At 40.7% G+C, this 23,590-nt stretch overlaps 1 protein-coding gene across 2 annotated transcripts in view; it reads right to left on the bottom strand.

Annotated features, from left to right (window-relative positions):
* LOC124612975 (ribonuclease H1-like) overlaps positions 1 to 23,590 on the bottom strand; it is a 152,247-nt gene that overhangs the window by 99,112 nt on the left and 29,545 nt on the right. For both annotated transcript variants that reach the window (XR_006979588.1, XM_047141507.1), the window contains exon 2: positions 21,855 to 22,487. Coding sequence is in view for 1 of the 2 variants with exons in the window: in XM_047141507.1 (XP_046997463.1) it covers positions 21,855 to 22,487 (633 nt within the window). In the remaining variant the exon portion in view is untranslated. The remainder of the gene's footprint in view (positions 1 to 21,854; positions 22,488 to 23,590) is intronic.

The raw sequence follows: 23,590 nt of genomic DNA, 5'->3' as shown, positions 1-23,590 counted from the left end.
ACATTACAACAAGTAGGAACACGGTTCGCTCAGAAGTAGAGGTAGCAACAGGTCAGTATAGCATGATGGTCGATCACAAGAGTGGGAAGAGGAAAGCGAGCCCTGAGAACATATCTTACTCGGCACTAAATATGTTGGGGAACCACTACTGTTCTGGCACAAAACACTGATTTTACTTTATTAAATATTAATTATTAAAGTCTTCCTTTGGCATAATGGGTACTATGAGCAGCCTACAGGTCATCAGAGGTTCAGTACAATACTAGCACTGTGCAGTAAACCAGTAAATTCAGTAAACAAATGAATATTCTTAAATTACTGAATATGTACACTGGGCTATGAAGTTTTACGATATAAGCAACGGATTTCGGCTGTACGCCAATCTTGCCAGTTCACAATAGGATGTACTCAGAGCCTGTTCACAAGTGATATGGGAAGTACATGGAACTTGTTGTTATACGATAAGTTACTTCACCACGTTATCAGATTCTATTAACGTCTTGAGGCAAATTGTTTCATAATACTAAACTGTTACTATTTTACAGTGTTTGCAAATAAATGCATTGCAATGGCATTCCTGGACTTATTTCATATAAATTAGCTATTCGCATCACCAATTAACATCACAGGTCACCAGCTTGCATCTTCTGAAGAGCTGTGTTGAGGGGCAATATCTATGATAGCTTCACAGGGAACAGGTAGGAGAAAATCCTATGTGTCAATTCCCTAAGATAATCCACAAAAGGGTCATCTTAACTAGCACAGTCTCCAGTGGGAAGTCTTGGCCAGTATACTGTATGCCACCTATACCATTTTTATGGACTCACTGCTGAACTGAGAAACTAGTATGGAGATTTGGGATCATGAGGGGAATTTGCACATGGCATCCGTTGTGTGGGGAAAGCCCTGCTAAAATAAAATAAAAAAGTTACAGATTTATAGACAATGCACGCAATGAATTTTACACATGAACTGTTATCGAAAAAAATATGTATTAAGGATAGAAGATGCAATGTGAAATTATGAGTGCCAGAAAGAGACATCAGGAACTGAACTGCGACGTCAAAGCGACTGATGTGGCTTGGAGGCAGCAATGTCAAGTTAAAATAGCGCACATCGCAGACTGGGAAAAGTGTGTCGCGAAACATCATAAGCTCACCTCATGGACAGTTAAACTGCATCCTTGAACTGTGAACATTTTGCAAGTGAAACATAATGAATAATCTTTGAGAAGACATAGCAAGGGGAAAAAAAGACAGTGCCAGCAGATGTAGCATGGCGGCAGCAATATGGGATGTGCTGAGATCACACACACTCGGGTCTGGAGTTAGCAGTGAGGGTGTGGCCTCGACACAATCTTCAAGCAGCCATATCATCTGTATGGTGCAGAAACTTACATCAAATAAGTCAAGGTTTACATTATTGCTAATGGTATTTGCAATTTAGTAATTCATTACTGTGGTATGTAATCTATTTGAGAATAGTTAAAATAATGGGAGGCAAAATGATTATGTTAGAAATGTGAGGGTTGACTGAAAAGTAATACCGCCACCTTCGTAACTCTTCAACAATTGGCAGCATTGGTATACGCAGGTACTGACTTGTTCCATAGCCTCTTCTCTGCAGCTGCATTTGGCAGGAAGCCTTAGCATTGAATGGTTGTGTTGTTACAGCAGTCAGTGCAATTTAAGCAACGTGCAGTCATTGAATTCTTGACAGCAGAAGGTGTCACCCCAAAGGAGATTCATCAGAGAATGAAAGCAGTTTATGCTGATTGTGTTGATGTGAGTACTGTGTGTCATTGGGTGAGTATCTTTAAAGATGTTGAGGCAGTAACAAAGAGTTGGATGTCCTGTGACAGCAACCACCGAGTTTCACAAGCAAAATGTTGACAGATTGATTCAGGATGATCGTAGTATCACTCAGAGAGAAATTGCAAGCACAATCGGCATTTCACAAGAACGTGTGGGTCACATTATTGCTTTGCTTGGCTATCAGAAGACCTGTGCACAATGGGTACCTCGGATGCTGACTTCTGAAATGAAAGCGCACTGACTTGAAATTTGCCAGAAACTCTTCTCACGTTATGAGAGTGAAGATGACGCCTTTCTCCTTTCAATTGTGACAGGAGACGAAACATGGGTACATCATCACAACCCGGAGATGAAACCTTAGTTGATGGAATATCGACACAAAGACTCACCCCAGAAAAATAAATTCAAGATGCAGCCCTCAGCTGGAAAAATCACAGCCACAGTGTTCTGGGATGCAGATGGTGTTATCCTTGTTGATTTCCTTGATTTTGTCTGCTTTCTGATTCGGCGTATCGCAAAATTGGTGCTGACCCTACTAATAGTGTTGAGAGAAAGACTAATAATCTCCTGAAGAAAAGTTCTTTGTCACAGGATACTATCAAGGGTCATAATTCTTACTGTGCTGTACCACCTAGATTATATGGCTTCCCTAAGGTCCATAAAGAGGCTGTCTCGTTGAGGCCTACTGTTTCTAATATTGGTGCTCCGACATATCGTGTAGCTAAACATCTTGCTAGTTTGTTGAGCCCACTAGTAGGTAGGTGTGAACACCACATTAGGAACTCTGCAGATTTCTTACATCGATTGCAGGGTTTGTGTTTGAAAGACTCTGATATTTTACTCAGTTTTGATGTGGTTCCTCTTTTCACTCGCGTTCCTCTCCCTGATTCGTTGCAGCTAATTGAGGTTAAGTTTGGTGTCAAGTTAACAAATATGTTTCGACATATGCTGACTTCCACTTATTTTTTATTCAATAGTCAGTACTACGAACAGACTGATGGAGTTGCAATGGGAAGCCCATTGTCACCTATTGTAGCCAATTTGTTTATGGAGAACATGCATTGGAGTCAGTGACCTTGAAACCTGTGTATTTTTCAGATATGTAGACGATACTTTTGTTGTTTGGCTTCATGGTAGTGAGAATTTAAACCGGTTTTTGGAAAACCTGAATTCAATCCACCCAAATATTCAGTTCACTATGGAGGTGGAAAAGAATGGGTGCCTCCCCTTCCTTGATGTGTTGGTCAGAATGAAGACTGATGGTACGTTGAGACATTCTGTTTATAGGAAGCCTTCTCACACTGACTTGTATCTGCAAGCTGATAGTTGTCACCATCCAGCTCAGCGTGAAGGAGTATTTCGTACCTTGGTTCACAGGGCCTATGTTATCTCAGACCCTGAAAGTTTGGCAGCTGAACTATCACATCTCGGAGTCACCTTTCATCAGAAAAGTTATAGTAAGAGGCAGATCAAACGTGTGTTGCGCTATCAGCCTTCTGTGCATCGGGTGAGTGACGATAGCAACGAAGTGGCACCTTAGTCTACGGCCTTTCTGCCTTACGCAGGAAGCATTTCCAATAGGATTGGCCATATTTTGCGGAAATATGATGTGAAAAGTGTTTTTCGACCACCTTCTAAGATTAAGGATCTGTTGGCATCCGTAAAAGATGATTTTGGTTTGCGTAAGGCTGGTGTCTATTGTATTCCTTGCAGTTGTGGCATGTCATATAGTGGTCAGACAATCAGGACTGTGGGAGAACGGTGTATTGAACATAAGCGTCACACACGCTTATAACAGCCGAGCCAATCAGCTATTGGAGAACATTGCCTTGACACCGGTCATCCTATGGAATGCAACAATATGGAGATACTGGTTTGCATGTCCAGCTATTGGGATAGTGTCATTAAGGAAGCTGTTGAAATCAAACTATCAACCAACCTTATAAACAGAGATGGTAGATTTTGTCTAAATGCTACTTGGAATCCGGCTCTGTCTCTCATCAAAAAACAGAGGGACAGAATTAGGGCTACCTCATCTGTCGATTAATAGTCACTATCAATATTTCTGATGATGGTTATCTTTGGTTGTGTGTTGACTTTGTGGTTACTTGTTCTGTGTATGGTATTTTCCTTGTTTCTCCTCTGTGAACCGAGGTATTAAATTCCCTTGCACATTGCTTCCTCCTTGCAGTTGTGCCTTGAGAATGGCAGGGTGTGCCTCTGCCGAAATATCGGCGGTGGTCGACGACGTCACCCGGCAGCAAACCCGTAAATTATTTGAATAAATTCAAAGAGTTACATCGCAACGCTGCGAACTCTAAAACGACAGCTAACGAGGGTGCGAAAGGAAAAGGGAAATGTTTTCTTGCAGCATGACAATGCCAAACCAAACACTTCACATGCCACCATAGCAGAACTTCAGAGACTGAATCTCACCACCATATGGCATCCTCCATACAGTCCAGATTTAGCACCATCTGACTTCCATCCGTTCCTGACAATGAAAGAAGATCTGCGGGGACATCATCATGCTTCTGATGAAGGCGTTGAGAGAACTGTGAAACTATGGTTGTGGAAACAAAATATTGACTTTTTCCATGATGGCTTCAGAAAACTTGTTCATCGTTGGTAGAAATGTATCTAATTGGCTGGTGATTATGTGGGAAAGTAAATATTTGCAATTAAAGATCACATTCTAAGGATTATTTCTGCTTTTGATTTATTAAAATATTCCTATCCAAACCCAATTAACGAAGGTGGAGGCATTACTTTTCATTCAACCCTCATATGTGAGAAGCTAGGAAAAACTGAAAGAACTGTAGAAGTAACAAAATGTAATAGTAAAGAGGATGAGGATCTTCAGGCTGAGCAAAGATGAGATATTAAGGCCATTTTGTGAAAGTGGGAGAAAGATAAGCCAAGAGCCACAAGAAGACATACGAATTTTGTCATATACTGAACCACCAAAGAAACTGGTATAGGCATGCGTATTCAAATACAGAGCTCTGTAAACACGCAGAATACGGTGGTGTGGTCAACAACGCTTACATAAGACAGCAAATGTCTGGCGCAGTTGTTAGATTGGTTACTGTTGCTACAATGGCCAGCTATCAAGATTTATGCGAGTTTGTAAGTGGCATTACAGTTGGCACACAAGCAAAGGGACACGGCATTTCTGGAGTAGCAACAAAGTGGGGATTTTCTCGTATGATCATCTCATGAGTGTACCCTGCATATCAGGAATCCGGTAAAACATCAAATCTCTGACATCCCTGCGGCCGGGATAAGATCCTGCAAGAACGGGACAAATGACAACTGAAGAGAATCATTCAATGTGACAGAATTGCAACCGTTTCACACATTGCTGCAGATTTCAATGCTGGGCCATCAACCAGTGTCAGCGTGCAAACAAATTCAATGAAACATCATTAATATAGGCTGAGTCGAAGGCACATGTCACAGCCACAGTAAGCCAACCATTACCATGTCCACAAGCGTCTGCATTAGTATGCGTAAAATTCAGTATACATCAACAAAACGCTGAAGGGCCACGCAAAATCACTTGTGCACCTACACTGTTCTTCATACTAATAGCAATATTAGCAACTGCTTTATACACTGTCAAGGGCAAACACCTTCTCTGTCAGGTGCGAACGCCTTCTCCTCCTATAATAACGCGGCATCTCTAAGTTGTTCAACGCTGCTGCAAGTGCAGCTGCTAGATGACTGACGCCATCTTTCCATATCTAACTGCAACTTCCACCTCTGGCACCTTACTAACTTCCGGTCTGAGAGCAATAGCGTGCGCAATGCCTATTAAAACTAGAGGCATTGCGCCAGTCCCACCAACCTCCCCTATCACCCCTCCTTCCACACGGCTAAGTGTTGCACAACAAATCATGAGCCGTGACTCACAGAGATGCCCAGACGTGCCTCATACACATAGCTTCCCAGGGTGCCCCTGAGAGCTACAACACAAGAAAGAACGACAGGATAAAGCTGTCGATAATATTGCTATTAGTAAGAAGAACAGTGTAGATGAGCATATGGTTTTGCATGGCCCCTCAGTTTTTTATGGATTTGTACTGAATTTTACGCTTACTAACACAGATGCTAGTGGACATGGTAATGGTTGGGTTACTGTGGCTCTAATATGTGGTCAGGGTGTATATGTGGACGAGGAAAAAAAATTCCCCGATTTCCTGGTTAAAAATACACTTTCTCCCAGTTCCCGGATGAAAATACACTTTTTTCTGTGTTAAGTAACAGTATACTTTTCCTCAGAACTGTAAAATTTATCAATCATTTCAATGGTTGTGGTTTTATACACTGGCGTAGAATTTCCTGGCACTTTAGAAAATGAAAATCAGGGGAAAAAACACATTTTGGAAAGATGTCTGATGTGCAGCAACATGTTCAGTGCATATTTTCGTATTACAAAAGAATAAATTCAAATTCCACCAAATACCGCATGTTACTTTCCGAAGGATTGAAATCCAGACTGCAATGTGCCTTTGTAAGCCAGTCATAGTTCATGTCAAGCGATCTCGCCAGCCGATGACAGCTGATATTCAAAGCATAGGACACGTGTTGTAGTCAGCCAATAGCAACATCACTGTTAAGTAGTGCAAACATACAAATAGGAAAAGGTAATGGTTTAAATTAATATGCATAGCATTGCTACAAGGAAAGAAAAGCTTTTACGTACAATATTGGTCTCTAAGATTAATAAGCTGCAATAGAAGCTAGGCTTTCATACATAATGTTGATCTATTTTGCGCATGTTACACTTTAAGATACATCACAGTCTTCCTAAAGCCTTTGACACATTTTGCTATTGGCAGACGCTTGTATGAGCGCTGTGTTTTGTTGTTGTATATGGTGCATTTCCTTTGCAACTCATGTTTCATTTCTTTTTTTTCCTCTCATTTGTTTTTTATTGCTGCAGTATTATTCTGCAGTAGCGAGATACGGTAATATTCTTTGTTAGAGTATTGGTTCTTAGCAGTCAAAGTTACAAAAATTTAACTGAAAACTAAAACAATGAAAAATATCCGGAATTCTAAAAAATTCCCTGGTTTTTCCCACTTTTCTCCCGGATGAAAAAATTCCCGGGCTTTTCACAGATCTCCCAGTTGTCCCAGGTCGTATACACCATGGTGGTGGTAAACTATAGACCCATGATGACTGCAATACACAAAGCTTTATGTCTCGCCTGGGCCCATCAACACCGACATTGGACTGTTGATGACTGGAAACATGTTGCAAGGTTGGACAAGACTCGTTGCAAATTGTATTCAGTGGATGGACATGTACGGGTATGGATACAACCTCATGAATCAATGGAACCTGCATGTTAGCAGGGGACTGTTCAAGCTGGTGGAGGCTCTGTATTGGTGTGGGGCGTGTGCAGTTGGAGTGATAAGGGACCCCTGATATGTCTACATATGACTGACAGGTGACATGTACGTAAGCATTCTGTCTGATCACCTGCACCCATTCATATCCATTGTGCATTCCAATGGACTTAGGCAATTCCAGCAGGACAATGCAACACCCCATATGTGCCAAATTGCTACAATCTCTTCTCAGATTAAACACTTCCGCTGGCCACCAAATTCTGCAAACAAAACATTATTGATCATAGCTGGGATGCCTTGCAACGTGCTGTTCAGAAGATATCTCCACCCCCTCGTACTCTTACGGAATTATGAACAGCCCTGCAGGATTCAAGGCAACAATTCCCTCCAACACTACTTCAGACATTAATCAAATCCATTTCATGTCATGTTGCAGCACTTCTGCATGCTCATGTGGGGCCTTCACAATATTAGGCAGGTGTACCAGTTTCTTTGGCTCTTCAGTGTATATTGACTTGGTGATAAGATTGATATGTAGAAAAATACATACTAGAGATTAACAGTATTATGCAGGATAGTATCAAGGGGGATGACACAAAAAAATTACATGGCATCAGTAGGAGTTTTACCGAAATGTGCGATTTGGTCAATTATTGGCAAAAGGAGCTCTATGAATGTGCACTTATCAACTAGAAAATTATGACCACCTACCTAATAGGCAGTATGACTAGCTCTGGCACTGATAACAGCAGTGATGTGTGGCATGGAGGCAATGAGGCCTTGGTAGGTTGCTGGAGGGAGATGGCACTATATCTGCACACACACAAATCACCTAATTCCCGTAAATTGAGGGAGGAGGACGATGAGCTCTGATGCCATTTTCAATCACATCCCAGATGCGTTCGATTGGGTTCAGATCTGGCGAGTTGGGGGACCAACACATCAACTGGAACTCATCATTGTGGTCCTTGAAACATTCCATCACACTCCTGGCCTTGTGACATGGTGTATTATCTTGTTGAAAACGCCAACGCTGTCAGGAAACATTATCCTCATGAAAGCAAGGAAGTGGTCTTCAATCAGTGTACACTACTCCTTGGCAATCATAGTGCCTCGCACAAGCTCCTCTGGACCCATGGATGCCCAAGTAAATGTTCCCCAGAACATAACGGAGCCATTTGTTTCCATTCTGCAGTACAGGTGTCAATGAGCTGTTCCCATGGAAGACGATGGATTTGTGTTCTCCCATTGGCGTGATGAAGAAGGTAGCAGGATACATCAGAACAGGTAACACACTGCCACTGCGCCAACGTCCAGTGCCAATGGTCGCGTGTCCATTTCAGTCGTAGCTGCCGATGTCATGGTATTAACATTGGCACACCATCAGACACACTTTTACTCTGCCCAGCATTAAATTCTGATGTTAGTTCCACCATCTTTTGTTGCCTGTCCTATTTTATCAGCCTGCCAAGCCTACGGCATCTGTAATGAGACGTGGTCACCCAACCCCACAATGTCTGGACAGGGTATCACCTTGGTTTCGCCACGTGTTGGAGACATTCACCACAGCACTCTTCGAACATCTGACAAGTTGTGCACGTTCCAAAATGCTCATGCTGAGTCTCCGGAACATCAAAATCTGCCATTGGTCAAACTCAGATAGAGCACACGCCTTCTCCACTCTACACACAGACTACATGCACTATGTGTGTGTGTGTGTGTGTGTGTGTGTGTGTGACTAGCAGTCATTCCTCATCAGGTGACACAGCTATTGCCTAGACAAGTTTATATCAATAGTAGGTTGATGGTCATAATGTCCTGGTTACCTGTTAATAATATCCAGGGTTGAGGTGGAGCCAAGCATCTCAAAGAGCAGATAAATGCTGTCTATTAAAGTATAGGAAAGTGTGTTGGTAATGAGGGTAAGTTGATACAGTATGTAAATGCAAAAGCAAATGCATGTAATAGGGGTGCTCAAGGAAAAACAGAATTTATCAAAAAAGAGTTTTTCACAAATAGGTGAATAAAGATAGGTTTAGAAACAGGAGAATCTGGTGGGAATTTTGAAGAATGCTGTATGAGAGTCCAAGAAATCAGAATGTATGATTTAACAGATAGTGAGGAGGAAAATACATTCAAAAGTATCTTTGGAAATGTGGGAGAATACCAGGAAATTAGAATGAATGTTTTGGTAGAGAATGAGGAGCAGGGAATGGCTCAAGATGATGTGTACACAACAAATAAGATAGCTGAAGCTGGTAATCCAATAGTGAATAGTGAGGATCAATGGTCCTTGCAAAGGAGTGCTAAATTGATACTACATGATGAATCTGGTAAAGATGAAACTACCTCATTTTGAGAATAGAATAGTCAGAACTTCATTGGAAAAAGCATATCTAACAATGGGATACAAGTTAAAGTAAAGGAAATTAATATTATTAACGAGATGGTAAAAGGAAGAGTAAAGAATCTGATTCCAAAGTGCCTGAATGTGTTTTCAAGTAACACAAACATAAAGAAAAAGTAACAAAAAATACACAATGCTGTTGACATGATTAAAGTAATATACAAAGCCGTAAATGTGTGACTAAAGAATTTATTTTCAAGGAAAATACTTTCTAGATGTACAATATCAAGACAAAATGATGAGACATTATTCAATATTAAGAACAACATAAACCAGTACTATAAGAACTTTGAAGAGCAGTATACCAGGAGCAGGGTACCTTGCCAAACTCCAGGAGAAGTGACTAGAGAAAGCTGTTGGGGTATGACCAGCACGAATACCAGTTATTGGAAAAAGCACTTCTCTTGTAAACAAATAAAGATTAATTTAAAAAGTTAAATGTATATAACTGCATGTATATAAAAGGAAAAGGCGATTTTATTGGGAAAAGGCCATTGTGCATAATATACTGTCTCCTGTGTTTAAATATACACAAGGTCTCCTGGGTTGCATGGCCACATGAACAATGCACCAATAGGGGTGTGACATTCAGTGGGGCATTTAAAAGGCAGCACCCACCTGGTCATCCTGATGCGAGTGACCTCTCGGGGTGGGGCAGCCAATTAGCAAGGCCATCGCCCATACATACATCAAGTGACATAAGCAGTGACGCCACGCAAGATGCAATGTTGGCATATAAAAACTGTGAATAGTAATTATTATTACAAATAAAGGAACTTGTAAAATTTTATCAGCATATTATATCTAAAACATGTTTCCCTGCTGCATGCACCTATAATAAAATGCACAATGCCTGGAACTCAGAAGATATGGAGCCATAATAACAGAATGATCACAGCTGAAATCAGAATCAGAGCACCACTCAAAAAAGAAACATGCACAGTTGGAAACTGCATAAAGAAGGCAGCCAATGATTAAACATAATGAGGGCACTGCACCAGGATCAGGCAGATGTGATCAATGAGTATAACATGGTGTGAATGAAAGGAATTTCACAGTACAGTGTGCCATAAAAGAACGACTGTCGAGTCATACGTGTTCCTTAAAAGTGTTGTGGTTGACAGCGAACTGCTACTGTACAGCAAAAGGAGAATAAATACCCCGCATGTAGTGGTACTGGTTATCTTGAGCGATAATGACTCGCTAGTAAAGGCACATACTTTCATGTCTATGTTTATGTAATGACAAAATGTTAAGAAAATCTTTATGGATTTTGATTGGTTGGTAACTACACCACAGAAAATGTGAGCAAAAAGTTAAATTTTGTGTTTATAAATTACTGTAACGAAATACTATCAAAGAACTCCATTTCATGAGAATGTTACAAATTTTGTGTTCATTGTTTGGAAAACTGAATCTAAATATGTCATTTCCTATACTATATTACTTTGTATTAATTTTTCATCTGTCAGCAAGGGTAATGGGTGTGGACATTACAAGAGTATGGGAAATTAACTGAAAATATTGTGTTGGTATTTAATAGCCTGAAAGTCTGTATGTTTTTGATAGTTATGTACAATTGTAAAATCTATTTTTTTTTAACCTTCAACAAGATCATCTAAAAACTTGGAGAAAAAGTTTAAGTTTATTGCATAGGAAAGAAGCAAGAACCAGTACGTACAGGTCTATGAACCATAACATTGGGACTTTATTTTTTTCAAAATTGGAATTTTCTTTCTGAAACTCCAATTTTTAAAATTCCTGTTGTTGTTATGGTCTTCAGTCCTGAGACTGGTTTGATGCAGCCCTCCATGCTACCCAACCCTGTGCAAGCTTCTTCATCTACCAGTACCTACTGCAACCTACATCCTTCTGAATCTGCATAGTGTATTCATCTCTTGGTCTCCCTCTACGATTTTTACCATCCACATTGCCCTCCAATGTTAAATTTGTGATCCCCTGATGCCTCAGAACATGTCCTACCAACCGATCCCTTCTTCTGGTCAAGTTGTGCCACAAACTCCTCTTCTCCCCAATTCTATTCAATACCTCCTCATTAGTTATGTGATCTACCCATCTAATCTTCAGCATTCTTCTGTAGCACCACATTTCGAAAGCTTCTATTCTCTTCTTGTCCAAACTATTTATCGTCCACGTTTCACTTCCATACATGGCTACACTCCATACAAATACTTTCAGAAATGACTTCCTGACACTTAAATCTATACTCGATGTTAACAAATTTCTCTTCTTCAGAAACACTTTCCTTGCCATTACCAGTCTACATTTTATATCCTCTCTACTTTGACCATCATCAGTTATTTTGCTCCCCAAATAGCAAAACTCCTTTACTACTTTAAGTGTCTCATTTCCGAACCTAATTCCCTCAGCATCACCCGACTTATTTGACTACATTCCACTATTCTCGTTTTGCTTCTGTTGATGTTCATCTTATATCCTCCTTCCAAGACACTGTCCATTCCGTTCAACTGCTCTTCCAAGTCCTCTCCCGTCTCTGACAGAATGAAAATGTCATTGGCGAACCTCAAAGTTTTTATTTCTTCTCCATGGATTTTAATACCTACTCCGAATTTTTCTTTTGTTTCCTTTACTGCTTGTTCAATATACAGATTGAACAACATCAGGGAGAGGCTACAACCCTGTCTCACTCCCTTCCCAACCACTGCTTCCCTTTTGTGCCCCTCGGCTCATAACTGCCATCTGGTTTCTGTACAAATTGTAAATAGCCTTTCGTTACATGTATTTTACTCCTGCTACCTTTAGAATTTGAAAGAGAGTATTCCAGTCAACACTGTCAAAAGCTTTCTCTAAGTCTACAAATGCTATAAACGTAGGTTTGCCTTTCCTTAGTCTTTCTTCTAAGATAAGTCGTAATGTCAGTATTGCCTCAGGTGTTCCAATATTTCTATGGAACCCAACTGATCTTCCCCAAGGTCAGCTTCTACCAGTTTTTCCACTCGTCTGTAAAGAATTCGTGTTAGTATTTTGCAGCTGTGACTTATTAAACTGATAGTTCAGTAATTTTCACATCTGTCAACACCTGCTTTCTTTGGGATTGAAATTACTATATTCTTCTTGAAGTCTGAGGGTATTTCGCCTATCTCATACATCTTGCTCGTCAGATGGTTGAGTTTTGTCAGGACTAGCTCTCCCAAGGCCGTCAGTAGTTCTAATGGAATGTTGTCTACTCCCGGGGCATTGTTTCAACTCAGGTCTTTCAGTGCTCTGTCAAACTCTTCACGCAGTATCGTATCTTCCATTTCATTTTAATCTACATCCTCTTCCATTTACATAATATTGTCCTCAAGTACATCGCCCTTGTATAGACCCTCTATATACTCCTTCCACCTTTCTGCTTTCCCTTCTTTGCTTAGAACTGGGTTTCCATCTGAGCTCTTGATATTCATACAAGTGGCTCTCTTTTCCCCAAAGGTCACTTTAATTTCCCTGTAGGCAGTATCTATCTTCCCCCTAGTGAGATAAGCCTCTACATCCTTACATTTGTCCTCTGGCCATCCCTGCTTAGCCACTTTGCACTTCCATTTTGCACTTCCTGTCGATCTCATTTTTGAGATGTTTGTATTCCTTTTTGCCTGCTTCATTTACTGCATTTTTATATTTTCTCCTTTCATCAATTAAATTCATTATTTCTTCTGTTACCCAAGGATTTCTACTAGCCCTTGTCTTTTTATGTACTTGATCCTCTGCTGCCTTCACTACTTCATCGCTCAAAGCTACCCATTCTTCTTCTACTGTATTTCTTTCCCCCATTCCTCTACCTGGAACACTGTACAACCTCTGGTTCTTTCAGTTTATCCAGGTCCCATCTCCATAAATTCCCACCTTTTTGCAGCTTCTTCAGTTTTAATCTACAGTTCATAACCAATAGATTGTGGTCAGAGTCCACATATGCCCCTGGAAATGTCTTACAATTTAAATCCTGGTTCCTAAATCTCTGTCTTACCATTATATAATCTATCTGATACCTTCTAGTATCTCCAGGCTTCTTCCATGTATACAACCTTCTTTTATGATTCTTGAACCAAGTGTTAGCTATGATTAAGTTATGCTCTGAGCAAAATTCTACCAGACGGTTTCCTCTTTCATTTCTTACCCCCAATCCATGTTCACCTACTATGTTTCCGTCTCTCCCTTTTCCTACTCTCAAATTCCAGTCACCTATGACTATTAAATTTTCGTCTCCCTTCACTACCTGAATAAATTCCTTTATCTCATCATACATTTCATCAATTTCTTCATCATCTGCAGAGGTAGTTGTCATATAAACTTGTACTACTGTAGTTGGCATGGGCTTTGTGTCTATCTTGGCCACAATAATGCGTTCACTATGCTGTTTGTAGTAGCTGTATTTTTCTCAATTCAAAATGCACTTTTTTTCCCAGGTGAAAAGACAATATACCCAGGTGACAGTACATGTTTTATGTGTTAAGTGGCAATATACTTTTCCTTGAAGATGCAGAACTTACCAATGTTTTGAATGGTAAAGGTTTTATACACCAGCTTATAACTTCCCAATACTTTATGAAATGAAACCCAGAAAAAAAAACCAATGCATTTTGGAAAGGTTTTAGATGAGCGGAAACATGTATACTGCATATTTTCATATTACAAATGTTTAAATACAAATTCCATCAAATACAGCATGGTAGCTTTCAAAGCACTGAAACAAAGATTGCAATGCACTTTTGTCAGCCAGTCATAACTCATGTCAAGTGATCTCGCCATTCAATGACAGCAGATACTCAGAGCATACGACATGTGATGTAGTCAGCCAACAGCAACAACAGTGTTAAGTAGTGGGAAGCCACAAAAAGGAAAAGTTAATGATTTAAATTTCATATACAGTATGGCTACAAGAAAAGCTAAGCACTCACATATAATAATGGTCATCAATTTTTTTTTTTTCCGAGGGTTCATTAGGCAGGATTAAACTGCAGAACCTGAATATTTCTGACAAGCACGATTATAAATTTCACCACTGTACACCAAAAACATTTTGTGCTGATATATGTCCCATAGAGCACTTCGACTTTTCCATAGAAAAGCCAATTATATGTGAAGTTGCTCAAGAACTCACCTCACACTTTTTTCTTAAGAATAATTATAACAGAGGTAGTGAAAAGTCTTTACAAAATTACATGCACTGGAATAAACACAGGTAGGAGCTGATAAGAAGAAATAATTATTAACCAACGTATTAGACAAGGGTGTGGACTATCACCTACCCATATCAAACCTACCCCCACTTCGACAGCTGCCACCCTTGCCATACCAAGAAGTCCCCTACACGTAGTCCAGCCACCTGTAGCCGTCGCATCTGTAGTGACAAGTGGTCCCTCTTGAAATATACCCAGGGTCTCACTGAGGTCTTTACAAATCGTAATCACCCTCCCAGCCTTGTATAAAAAGACATCTCCTGTGCTGTATCTTTCCAGTTCCCCAACATCTCCCAAAGCCCCACCATTCGGCCACAGAGGAGCATTCCCCTCATGACTCAGCACTACCCAGGACTGGAGCAAGTGAATTACATTCTCTGTCTGAGTTTCGACTACCTCTCATCGTGCCCTGAAATGATAATGTCCTACCCACTATCCTTCCTACTCCTCCCACAGTGGTATTCCACTGCCCACTGTGGATACACAATATCCTCAGCCATCCCTACACAACCCCTGCTCCCAACCCTTGCTTCATGGCTCATATCCCTGAAATAGATGCAGATACAAGACCTGGCCCATACATCCTCCCACCATCACCTACTCAAGTCCAGTCACAAACATCACCTATCCTATCAAAGGTAGGGCTACTTGTGAAAGCAAATGTGACCTACAAGCTAAGTTGCAACCACTGTGCTGCATTCTATGTGGGCATGACAGCCAACAAGCTGCCTGCCCGCATCAATGGCCACTTACAAACTGTGGCCTAGAAAAGCTAGACCACCCTGTTGCTGAGCACGCCACCCAACATGCCGTTCTTCATTCCATTGACTGCTTCACAACCTGTGCTATCTGGATCCTTCCCATCAACAGCAGCTTTTCTGAATTGTGCAGGTTGGAACTCTGCCCAACAATTATACCCTAGGCTCCCTTAAGCCCCCAGCCTCAACCTTCATAAGTCATTGTACTTACCCATCTAGCCCTATCCCAGTTCCCATTCCCGCACTACACAGCCCTCTACTATACAAATGCATGCAGTCTTTTCACTTCTCTCATTTTCCACTTCTCCCCTCCCCCACCCCCCATCCCTCTCAACATCTGTCTAACCTCCAGACTGCACCTAGCTGCCCTACCCTCTCCACACCCATCCCTCTGTGCTCCCACAAGCAGCACTTTACCACCCCCACCCCCCCGTACCCCACTATCCCTCCCCCTCCTGCCCCAGCCTCCTCCTTACCCCCACCACCTGTTTGCCTCTCCCATCATGCGCTGCTACTCACAGTCTTACTTCAGCTGCCAGACTCTGTGGCCGTGTGTGTGTGTGTGTGTGTGTGTGTGTGTGTGTGTGTGTGTGTTCGCACGCGTGTGTTGTCTATTTTCAACAATTACTACGGTGAATCTATGACCATTTGTGATGAGTGATTCTCATCAACAGGCTACATATAGCATCATTACACAATTTATCGCATCCTGAGGTACATGGTACAACATGGCTAGTGAAGCGAGCTTTTTTCTAACCAAACATGGAAACAGACTGCAGGACATTTGTGCTCCAGTGCGTGGCATGTCAACAATAAGATCAGTCATCATGTTGATGCACCCCATAGCACATTTGTCCCACCGAAACAACAATTTGACTGTATATCTGGACATCACCTGCCCCCTCTCACCACCCCAAGGATATATGCAGCAGCTGATCGCTTCATTCGCTGGCCTAAAGTGTTCCCCATGGCTGACATTAACACTGAAACAGTTGCAACCACATTCTTCCAATGATGGATTGACCATTTCAGAGCACCTTCATGTATTACAACCAACCAGGCCAGACAATTAAAAGTTGCACCTATTCAAAGCACTTTCTGTCCTATGAGGCAAGAAGCACGTTATTACTACAATGTATCACTCAGCAGTGAATGGATTAGTAGAAAGCATGCACTGACAATTCACAGTATCCCTCCAGCGTCACAACTCACAACAGTGGACAGAATCACTACCAATCATAATCCTCGACCTCTGCGTATCCATCAAGGATGACTTAAAAGTCATGACTGCAGTGCTTGTCTACGGCCAACTGATCTGGCTGTCTGGCAAGTTCCTCAGCAACATACTAAACGACCTCATTGTGGCATCTGACTTCACCCATAAGCTGTGTTCACAAATTCAGCAGCTACATCCCAGTGCATCAAGGGATCACCACACTTGCTGCCCTTTCATTTTCAACATCCTCTGAAAGTTTACTCAAGTCTTTGTTGAATATGACGCAGTATGCAAGTCAATGCAGACACCATATAATGGACCACATCCAATTATCAGCAGAGAGCAGATGATGTTTGATGTTGATGTTATGGGAATACCAACCACCACCTCCCTTGACAGAGTCAAGCTTGCCTTTAGCACCTGCTACATTGGTACAAACCCGTCACCGGATAGGGCAAGGACAGGATTGACTCGCTCACCACTCCATCTCCCATCACAAACCAGTCACAAGAGGTGTCAGATGCTCACACTGACTATTTGACGACAGCTTGAGCAACGTCCATCATTACAGGATCAAGATGTTATGTCTGTTTCAACAAGACATACCGCTAGCACTTAGGGAGGAGTGGTGAAGTGATTATGCTTGGCTCATAGTTATGACTACATTGTACAAAGTGTATACTCCACATCACCTAATCTCTGAAAAACATCTGCCATGCTTACATGAATAATCAGTGCTCTCGAATACTCCACGCACCCAACTTTTAATGCAGGGCATAAAAATATTGGCTTCAATTTATGTCCACGGATGCTTTCCAAGACCAACAACTTACATACCAGGGCAACATTGCCAAACATGCACCATCCAGCTGAACCGCAAGATAATTCTACATCCACCCTTTCGGATTTGTGCTTAGCAATGTGCCTTTCACTGATATTTTCAGAATAGTTTTCATTTTAAATATCATGTAAGGTGGTAGCATTCATTATCGCCAGTTACACAACACTGCTGTACACCTTTGCTTCTCACTGGCGCCAGTTCATATCCTGATGCTTAATTCCCCTTTCTGTTCATGGTGTTGTCGAGCAACATCTCAAAATAAATTAGCATTTCATCCAAGTCACCAATTTGCATCAATATATAGGAATACTTGCAGTGGAAATTTACCACATAACGATGAAAATTCACCACTATTTTCTCATAATTGCCTGGAAGCCATTGGGGCAATGCCAGTTTTGCTCCCACCCTCGCTCACAAAGTACTTCCTTCCCGTTCCACAGTTTCTGATTTTTCCTGCTTCTTCAATAGTTTTAAATGTTTCTTTAGCTGTGTATGAGCAATAATTAGTATTCTGTTGTTGTTGGTATCTAGTTGTTCAGACTGAAAAATGTCAAGCTGCTGTTATGGTGTTTAATGTTGCAAATAAAGTAAATTTGTTTCAACCTACAGCATGTGTATGGCAATAAAGTACAGGTTCCTCGATGGAAAATTCTTATTCTTTCTTAACACAATCACAGCTATCACTTTCATAAATAATGTAACACAAATGTGCACGAATGCACAAGAACGAGCACCTAAAACTCATAGTATAAGAGACACCTATTATTCTCCAAAAATTGTTGTAATTACAAATATATATTTCAATCTTCTGTTCAGTTATAAAACTGATTTGAGCAAAGTATTAAGTAAAACCACACAAAACCAAATAAAATCTAATTTATTTGGCAGTATCTTCACACCTGTCTGACTGGCATGTATGACATTACATCACTTGCACAGAACTACCCAATAAAATTTCTAAATTTTAGTGGATTTTTTTCTTCTTGACTTCTGCTTCATTTCATGCAAATTTATATACCACCAAAATAATTTGGACACATTTACCATCCCCTACCACCCAAGTCAATCAGTATTTAAAACATCACCACGAAATACAAATATGGTAAATTTCATTTCATTCCATAAGCAACACTTCTGTCACACAGAGGACGGCAATGATGCACCACATCCAATAAGGCCACACCCACATTAGTAAAGCACTGTGGTTTTTCAACAAACCTAACATTGTATCAGTTACATTTCTTCATGAATAGCTCGATGTGTTCAAGAATTTATTTCTGTTTACAAGTACAACTTATTTTCCTTCACTCATGATGAGCATGGTTTCAGGTAGCTTGTGTCCATACTGATTAAAGGCCTGATTATAGAGGCCACCTGGGACAGCCCCCTGACACACTCTGGTGGGCCGCCAAAGAAAGAGCATTATTTAAGCAATTGCAAACGAGTGCTCAGCTTATTCTTTATGCTGTATTACTTTTGGCCAGTCCATGTGCCCAGTGCTACGCACAACCTATATCTTGCATGCTGCTTCTCTACAGTAATACGTTTCATATATCGTGCTTGTTCTTGCTATAGAAAACTTGATGATGTGTGGGGATTACATTTCCTCCGTGTGTTAGTGTCAGTGCTAAGTCACCTGACAAACACCTTGATGGACAATATACTCCAACATCTCACTGCCTAGCAGCAAGCTGTTACGGAACAGCAGCAGGCTCTTGTCACCGCTTTCAATTGGCCGGTGTCTGCATGTTCGCAGCAGGTTACTCTCCCATCAGTGCAGTGCCAGATTATCATTTGATAAAATGTGCATGCTTCTCTCAACCTACTGCTGTGACAGAATGCATGTCATTGTGACGCGTGTACAATTTTAACATTGTCAGAAATGCCCAGACCAATCTTACAAAGCCTAGGGTGCCAAATTACAAAGAGTTGAGCTGTCACTGTGAATTTGTCACTAATACCAATCACAAATCCTATACTGATCACTTGGTCCATGATGTTATTATTCGTCTGGCCCCAGATCAGAAATTCCATGAAAAAGCACTTCCATGTGAGAATCAGATTCTTACGGATGTGCCCAATACAGGACAGTCCTTTGAAGTGTCACTGGCCACAGGCGATCAAATTGCTGTGTGGGGAAAGGTATCGGAAGTTGCTCAGTCAACCCCTGTTAGGCACGTTGCAAGTGTTCAAGATGATGGGGAAGCCACTGCAGCAGTATGATCTCCCACCCAGCATCACATGGGGCACCGTCGGATACAGCCACAGCAGCAACAGGCCATGTCACAGCAGCGGCCACATGCCGCCCTTCTGTCTTGCTTTTACTGCTGCGTCCAACACGAGCATGCTGCATATCCTAAGCATTGGGTGGTTTGAAACAAGTGACGAAAGAAAAGCCACACTGCATCAGTGTGTAACCGCTCTTCAAAAATGGTGGACACAATAGTAACAGTAGTACCTATGGACATTAACTACAATGACTGGTTTCCCAAAAGAATTGTTTATTGACTTGCATGTGTTTAATAAACAGCTACAAATACATGTGGATACAGTAAACACACAAACATACAAGGACTTGGGCTCCCCTCCCCCCGCACAGGTTTAACGGAAGTTGGTTAGCTACAATAAACAGCAGATTTGAATCCTAGGTCAGTTCTCTGCTCTTGTATCTTACAAACCTGTTGTGCATCCTCTCACTTTCCTTGTTGCGGATCATTGCCATACAGCAGACCTGTTCAGGTTAGATGCATTCAACACTTTCGGTTTCCCCATTGCTGATGAGGTACATTTAGTGTCAGATTGAGTTCCGTATCAGCAACTGAAGTTCCTCCACTCTGAGTTTTGGCTCTATTTACCCCTGGACTACGTTGTGTACTCAGTTTTCAAGCCCACTTCACCAATAAAGAGTCGGCCTGCCCTCGTTTTTCTCGGACACGACAGGTACCTGTTACAATGAGCGACTCTTGTCAAGGCCAAATTAGACCATTTGACATCACTCGATGTCATTCGGCCTGTTACTTCCAGTGAATGGGCTACACCACTGGTCATCATTAAGAAACCACTTCATCTCTGCAGTGACTTCAGAGTAACGATTAATGCACAGTCCATGATACACAATACCCTTTTCCCTGCCCTGAAGAGTTGCCCGCGAAATTGTCACGTGGCTACTACTTTTCAAAGACTGATTTGTGAGAAGGGTACCTCCAGCTCCCCGCAGATGAGGCCACTGGACGCCTTCTCATTGTCAATAGACCTTTCGGCCTATACCAATATCAATGCTTGCCTTTTGGCATCGCTAGCACGCCCGCAATTTTTCAACATTTTTTAAAACAGCTGACAGGCTCTGTACCCAGCTGCATTAGTTACCTCAACAGTATAATTGTTTTAGGTTCTTCCACCAAAGGCTACCTTAGCAATATCCAATCGTTTTCTATTTTGAAGTCTGCAGGTCTCAAGTGCAATCATGCTACCGCATGTTACATTGTTTAGTGGTCAAGGCTAAAGCAGGCAATGAAGTCAAAGTCATACTACTTCCACAAATTCCTTTGCTCCCAGAAAGGGGTCATGTTATATGGTGGATAGGGTACTGATCAAAATGTACTAGTCACTGGTTGCTATTTCAATTGTGTCTAATACAAATCCTTTCTTTTCTTTTTTTTTTCTTTCTACTCAGTTAAACTACTCTAAGTACCTTCTTCATTACAAGTTATCTTTGAATCTCAACTAAAAAATTTGCAACAAAACACAGGTGATAGTTCTGACGTAATTAAACTGTCCTCAAGACATTTGAGTATCATCTTTATCTACAATAATGATGGAAGCTGAAGAAATGAATTCAAATTTGTGCTTTGGTTGGGACTTGAACCTGGGTCTTCTTGCTTACTAGGCAGTTATGCTAGCCATTACAACACCACAGGACAACAGCTAACATAGCTGCATGGACTACCCTACATCAATGCCCTCCCTAATAATAAGCTGAAGATGCAAATTGAAGTTTGTGTTACAGAGAGCATTGGACTAGTGTAGTCCATGCAGCTATGTTAGTTATTGTATTGTTCTGTGGTGTTGTAATGGCTAGCATACCTTCCTAGTAAGCAAGGAGACCCAGGTTCAAGTCCTAGACATGGCACAAATTTTAATTCATTTCCTCAGCTTCCACCATTACAGGAAAAAATAAGCATTTTACTTATAAACTACTATGCTTGTAGTATGCATATTATCCACACAGTGTTTTTTAAATTGAGCTTAAGAAGTACTAACCTGTTTCCAAGAACTTTTGGCTTTGTTTCTTCATACAATATTTCTTTTAGAAGTTGCCTACGAGATTCAGTACCATTGTCTTTCGGAACTAACTCAGTTTTCTGTGCTTTCAAACTGATTATTTTTTCTCTGATGAGACCAAACTCCTCTTCAAATATTTTCTCCACTTTATTTATATCATCAATTCTTGATTTTATTACAACATGATTCATGTCAGATTTATCAAAAATTTTTGATTCCATTTTAGAAAGCCTTGAATCAAGAGCTTGAAAATTCTCTCTCAATTCATCTAGCTCCTCCCGTATTCTTTTTGTTATTTCATCCTGTTTCTCTTCCAGTTGTGACAGTCGCTTGTAAATATCTGACACTGTTGCCTTCTCTTCATTATTGTGTTGGTCAGCAGCTGCGCCACTGTCTGCACGATGTTTCACAGCATTTGAAATAGCCTCTACATATATACTAGCTATCTCATCAGTCGTATAAGGACCTCTACTTGGAATCTCTCTTTTGATTGTTGTTGGGTGAGATGAATTTGTGCAAAACTGGCTTACAAAATTTCTTGCTTCAACTTCAGTGGAAAATTTCCTGTATTTTGCTCCAGGAAACTGATCTACCTGCTTCTTGCAGTCTGACCTGAAAAACAAAATTTACTCTGTCAGTAATGCACCTATATTCACATAATTTGATGAAAGTATGTTAGCTCCATCACAATAATAATAAAACTATTTCAACACAATAATAACAATAATTATAATAATAATGTTAAACATTTAATTTCCTTTGCGTTTATGAGTTTACATACAAGTTTGAAAACAAATAAAAGAGCACCAACTCTAAAGCACAAAAGACTATGCAACTTCATTAATTTAAAAAGCCAATAAAAATTAAAGACCTCACAATGACACAAACACTTCACTTATTAGTTCAACACTCATCCAAATCTGAACTTCCCAAAATACCTCTCCTCCAAAAACTCAACACTTTCTTCTACAAGCATCTAAGGCAATATTATTTTTCCATGGCAGTAATACAGAAGTCGGGATCTACATTCATACTCTGTGAAGCAATCATATACCAGTTGTAATGGCTTATTCAATTTCCATTCACATATGGAGCACTGGACAATTGCTTGCTTAAATGTGTCTGTGCACACTGTGATTAATCTTATCTCCATGGCACTATTCTTGGAGCTCTGTAAGAAAGCTTTCACTGGATGATTTGCATCTATCTCCAAGTGTCTACCAAGTTCAGTGGTTTCAGCATCTCCATGGCACCCTCCTTTGGGTCAAACAAACTTGTGGCCATTGATGCTACACTCACTTGTATACATTCAGTTTCCTGGTTAGCCCTGTGTGATATGGGGCCTACATACTTGAGCAATGTTCTGGGATGGGTTATACAAGTGTTTTGAAAGCAATCTCATCTGTAGACTGATAGCATTTCCCTACTATTTATTCTAGCAGTGACCCAAAGTCTGCCACTGATTTTCCTACAAATTATTACACCTGGGTATTCATATGAGTAGACTGTTTCCAATTGTCTTTCATGACAATGTCATCATAGGACAAGTCCACAATTTTACATTTCCGAATGTATTTTACATTTCTGAATATTTAAACAAGTTGCCAATCTTTGAAATTTTATCAAAGTATGACTGAATATTTGCACAATTTGTTTCAGACAGCATTTCATCATAGAGTATCATATCATCTGCTAAAAGTCTGCGGTTATATTGT

The sequence above is a fragment of the Schistocerca americana genome, chromosome 1 (assembly GCF_021461395.2).
Source record: "Schistocerca americana isolate TAMUIC-IGC-003095 chromosome 1, iqSchAmer2.1, whole genome shotgun sequence".
Lineage (NCBI taxonomy): Eukaryota > Metazoa > Arthropoda > Insecta > Orthoptera > Acrididae > Schistocerca > Schistocerca americana.
This window is presented reverse-complemented; position numbering and strand designations above follow the sequence as displayed.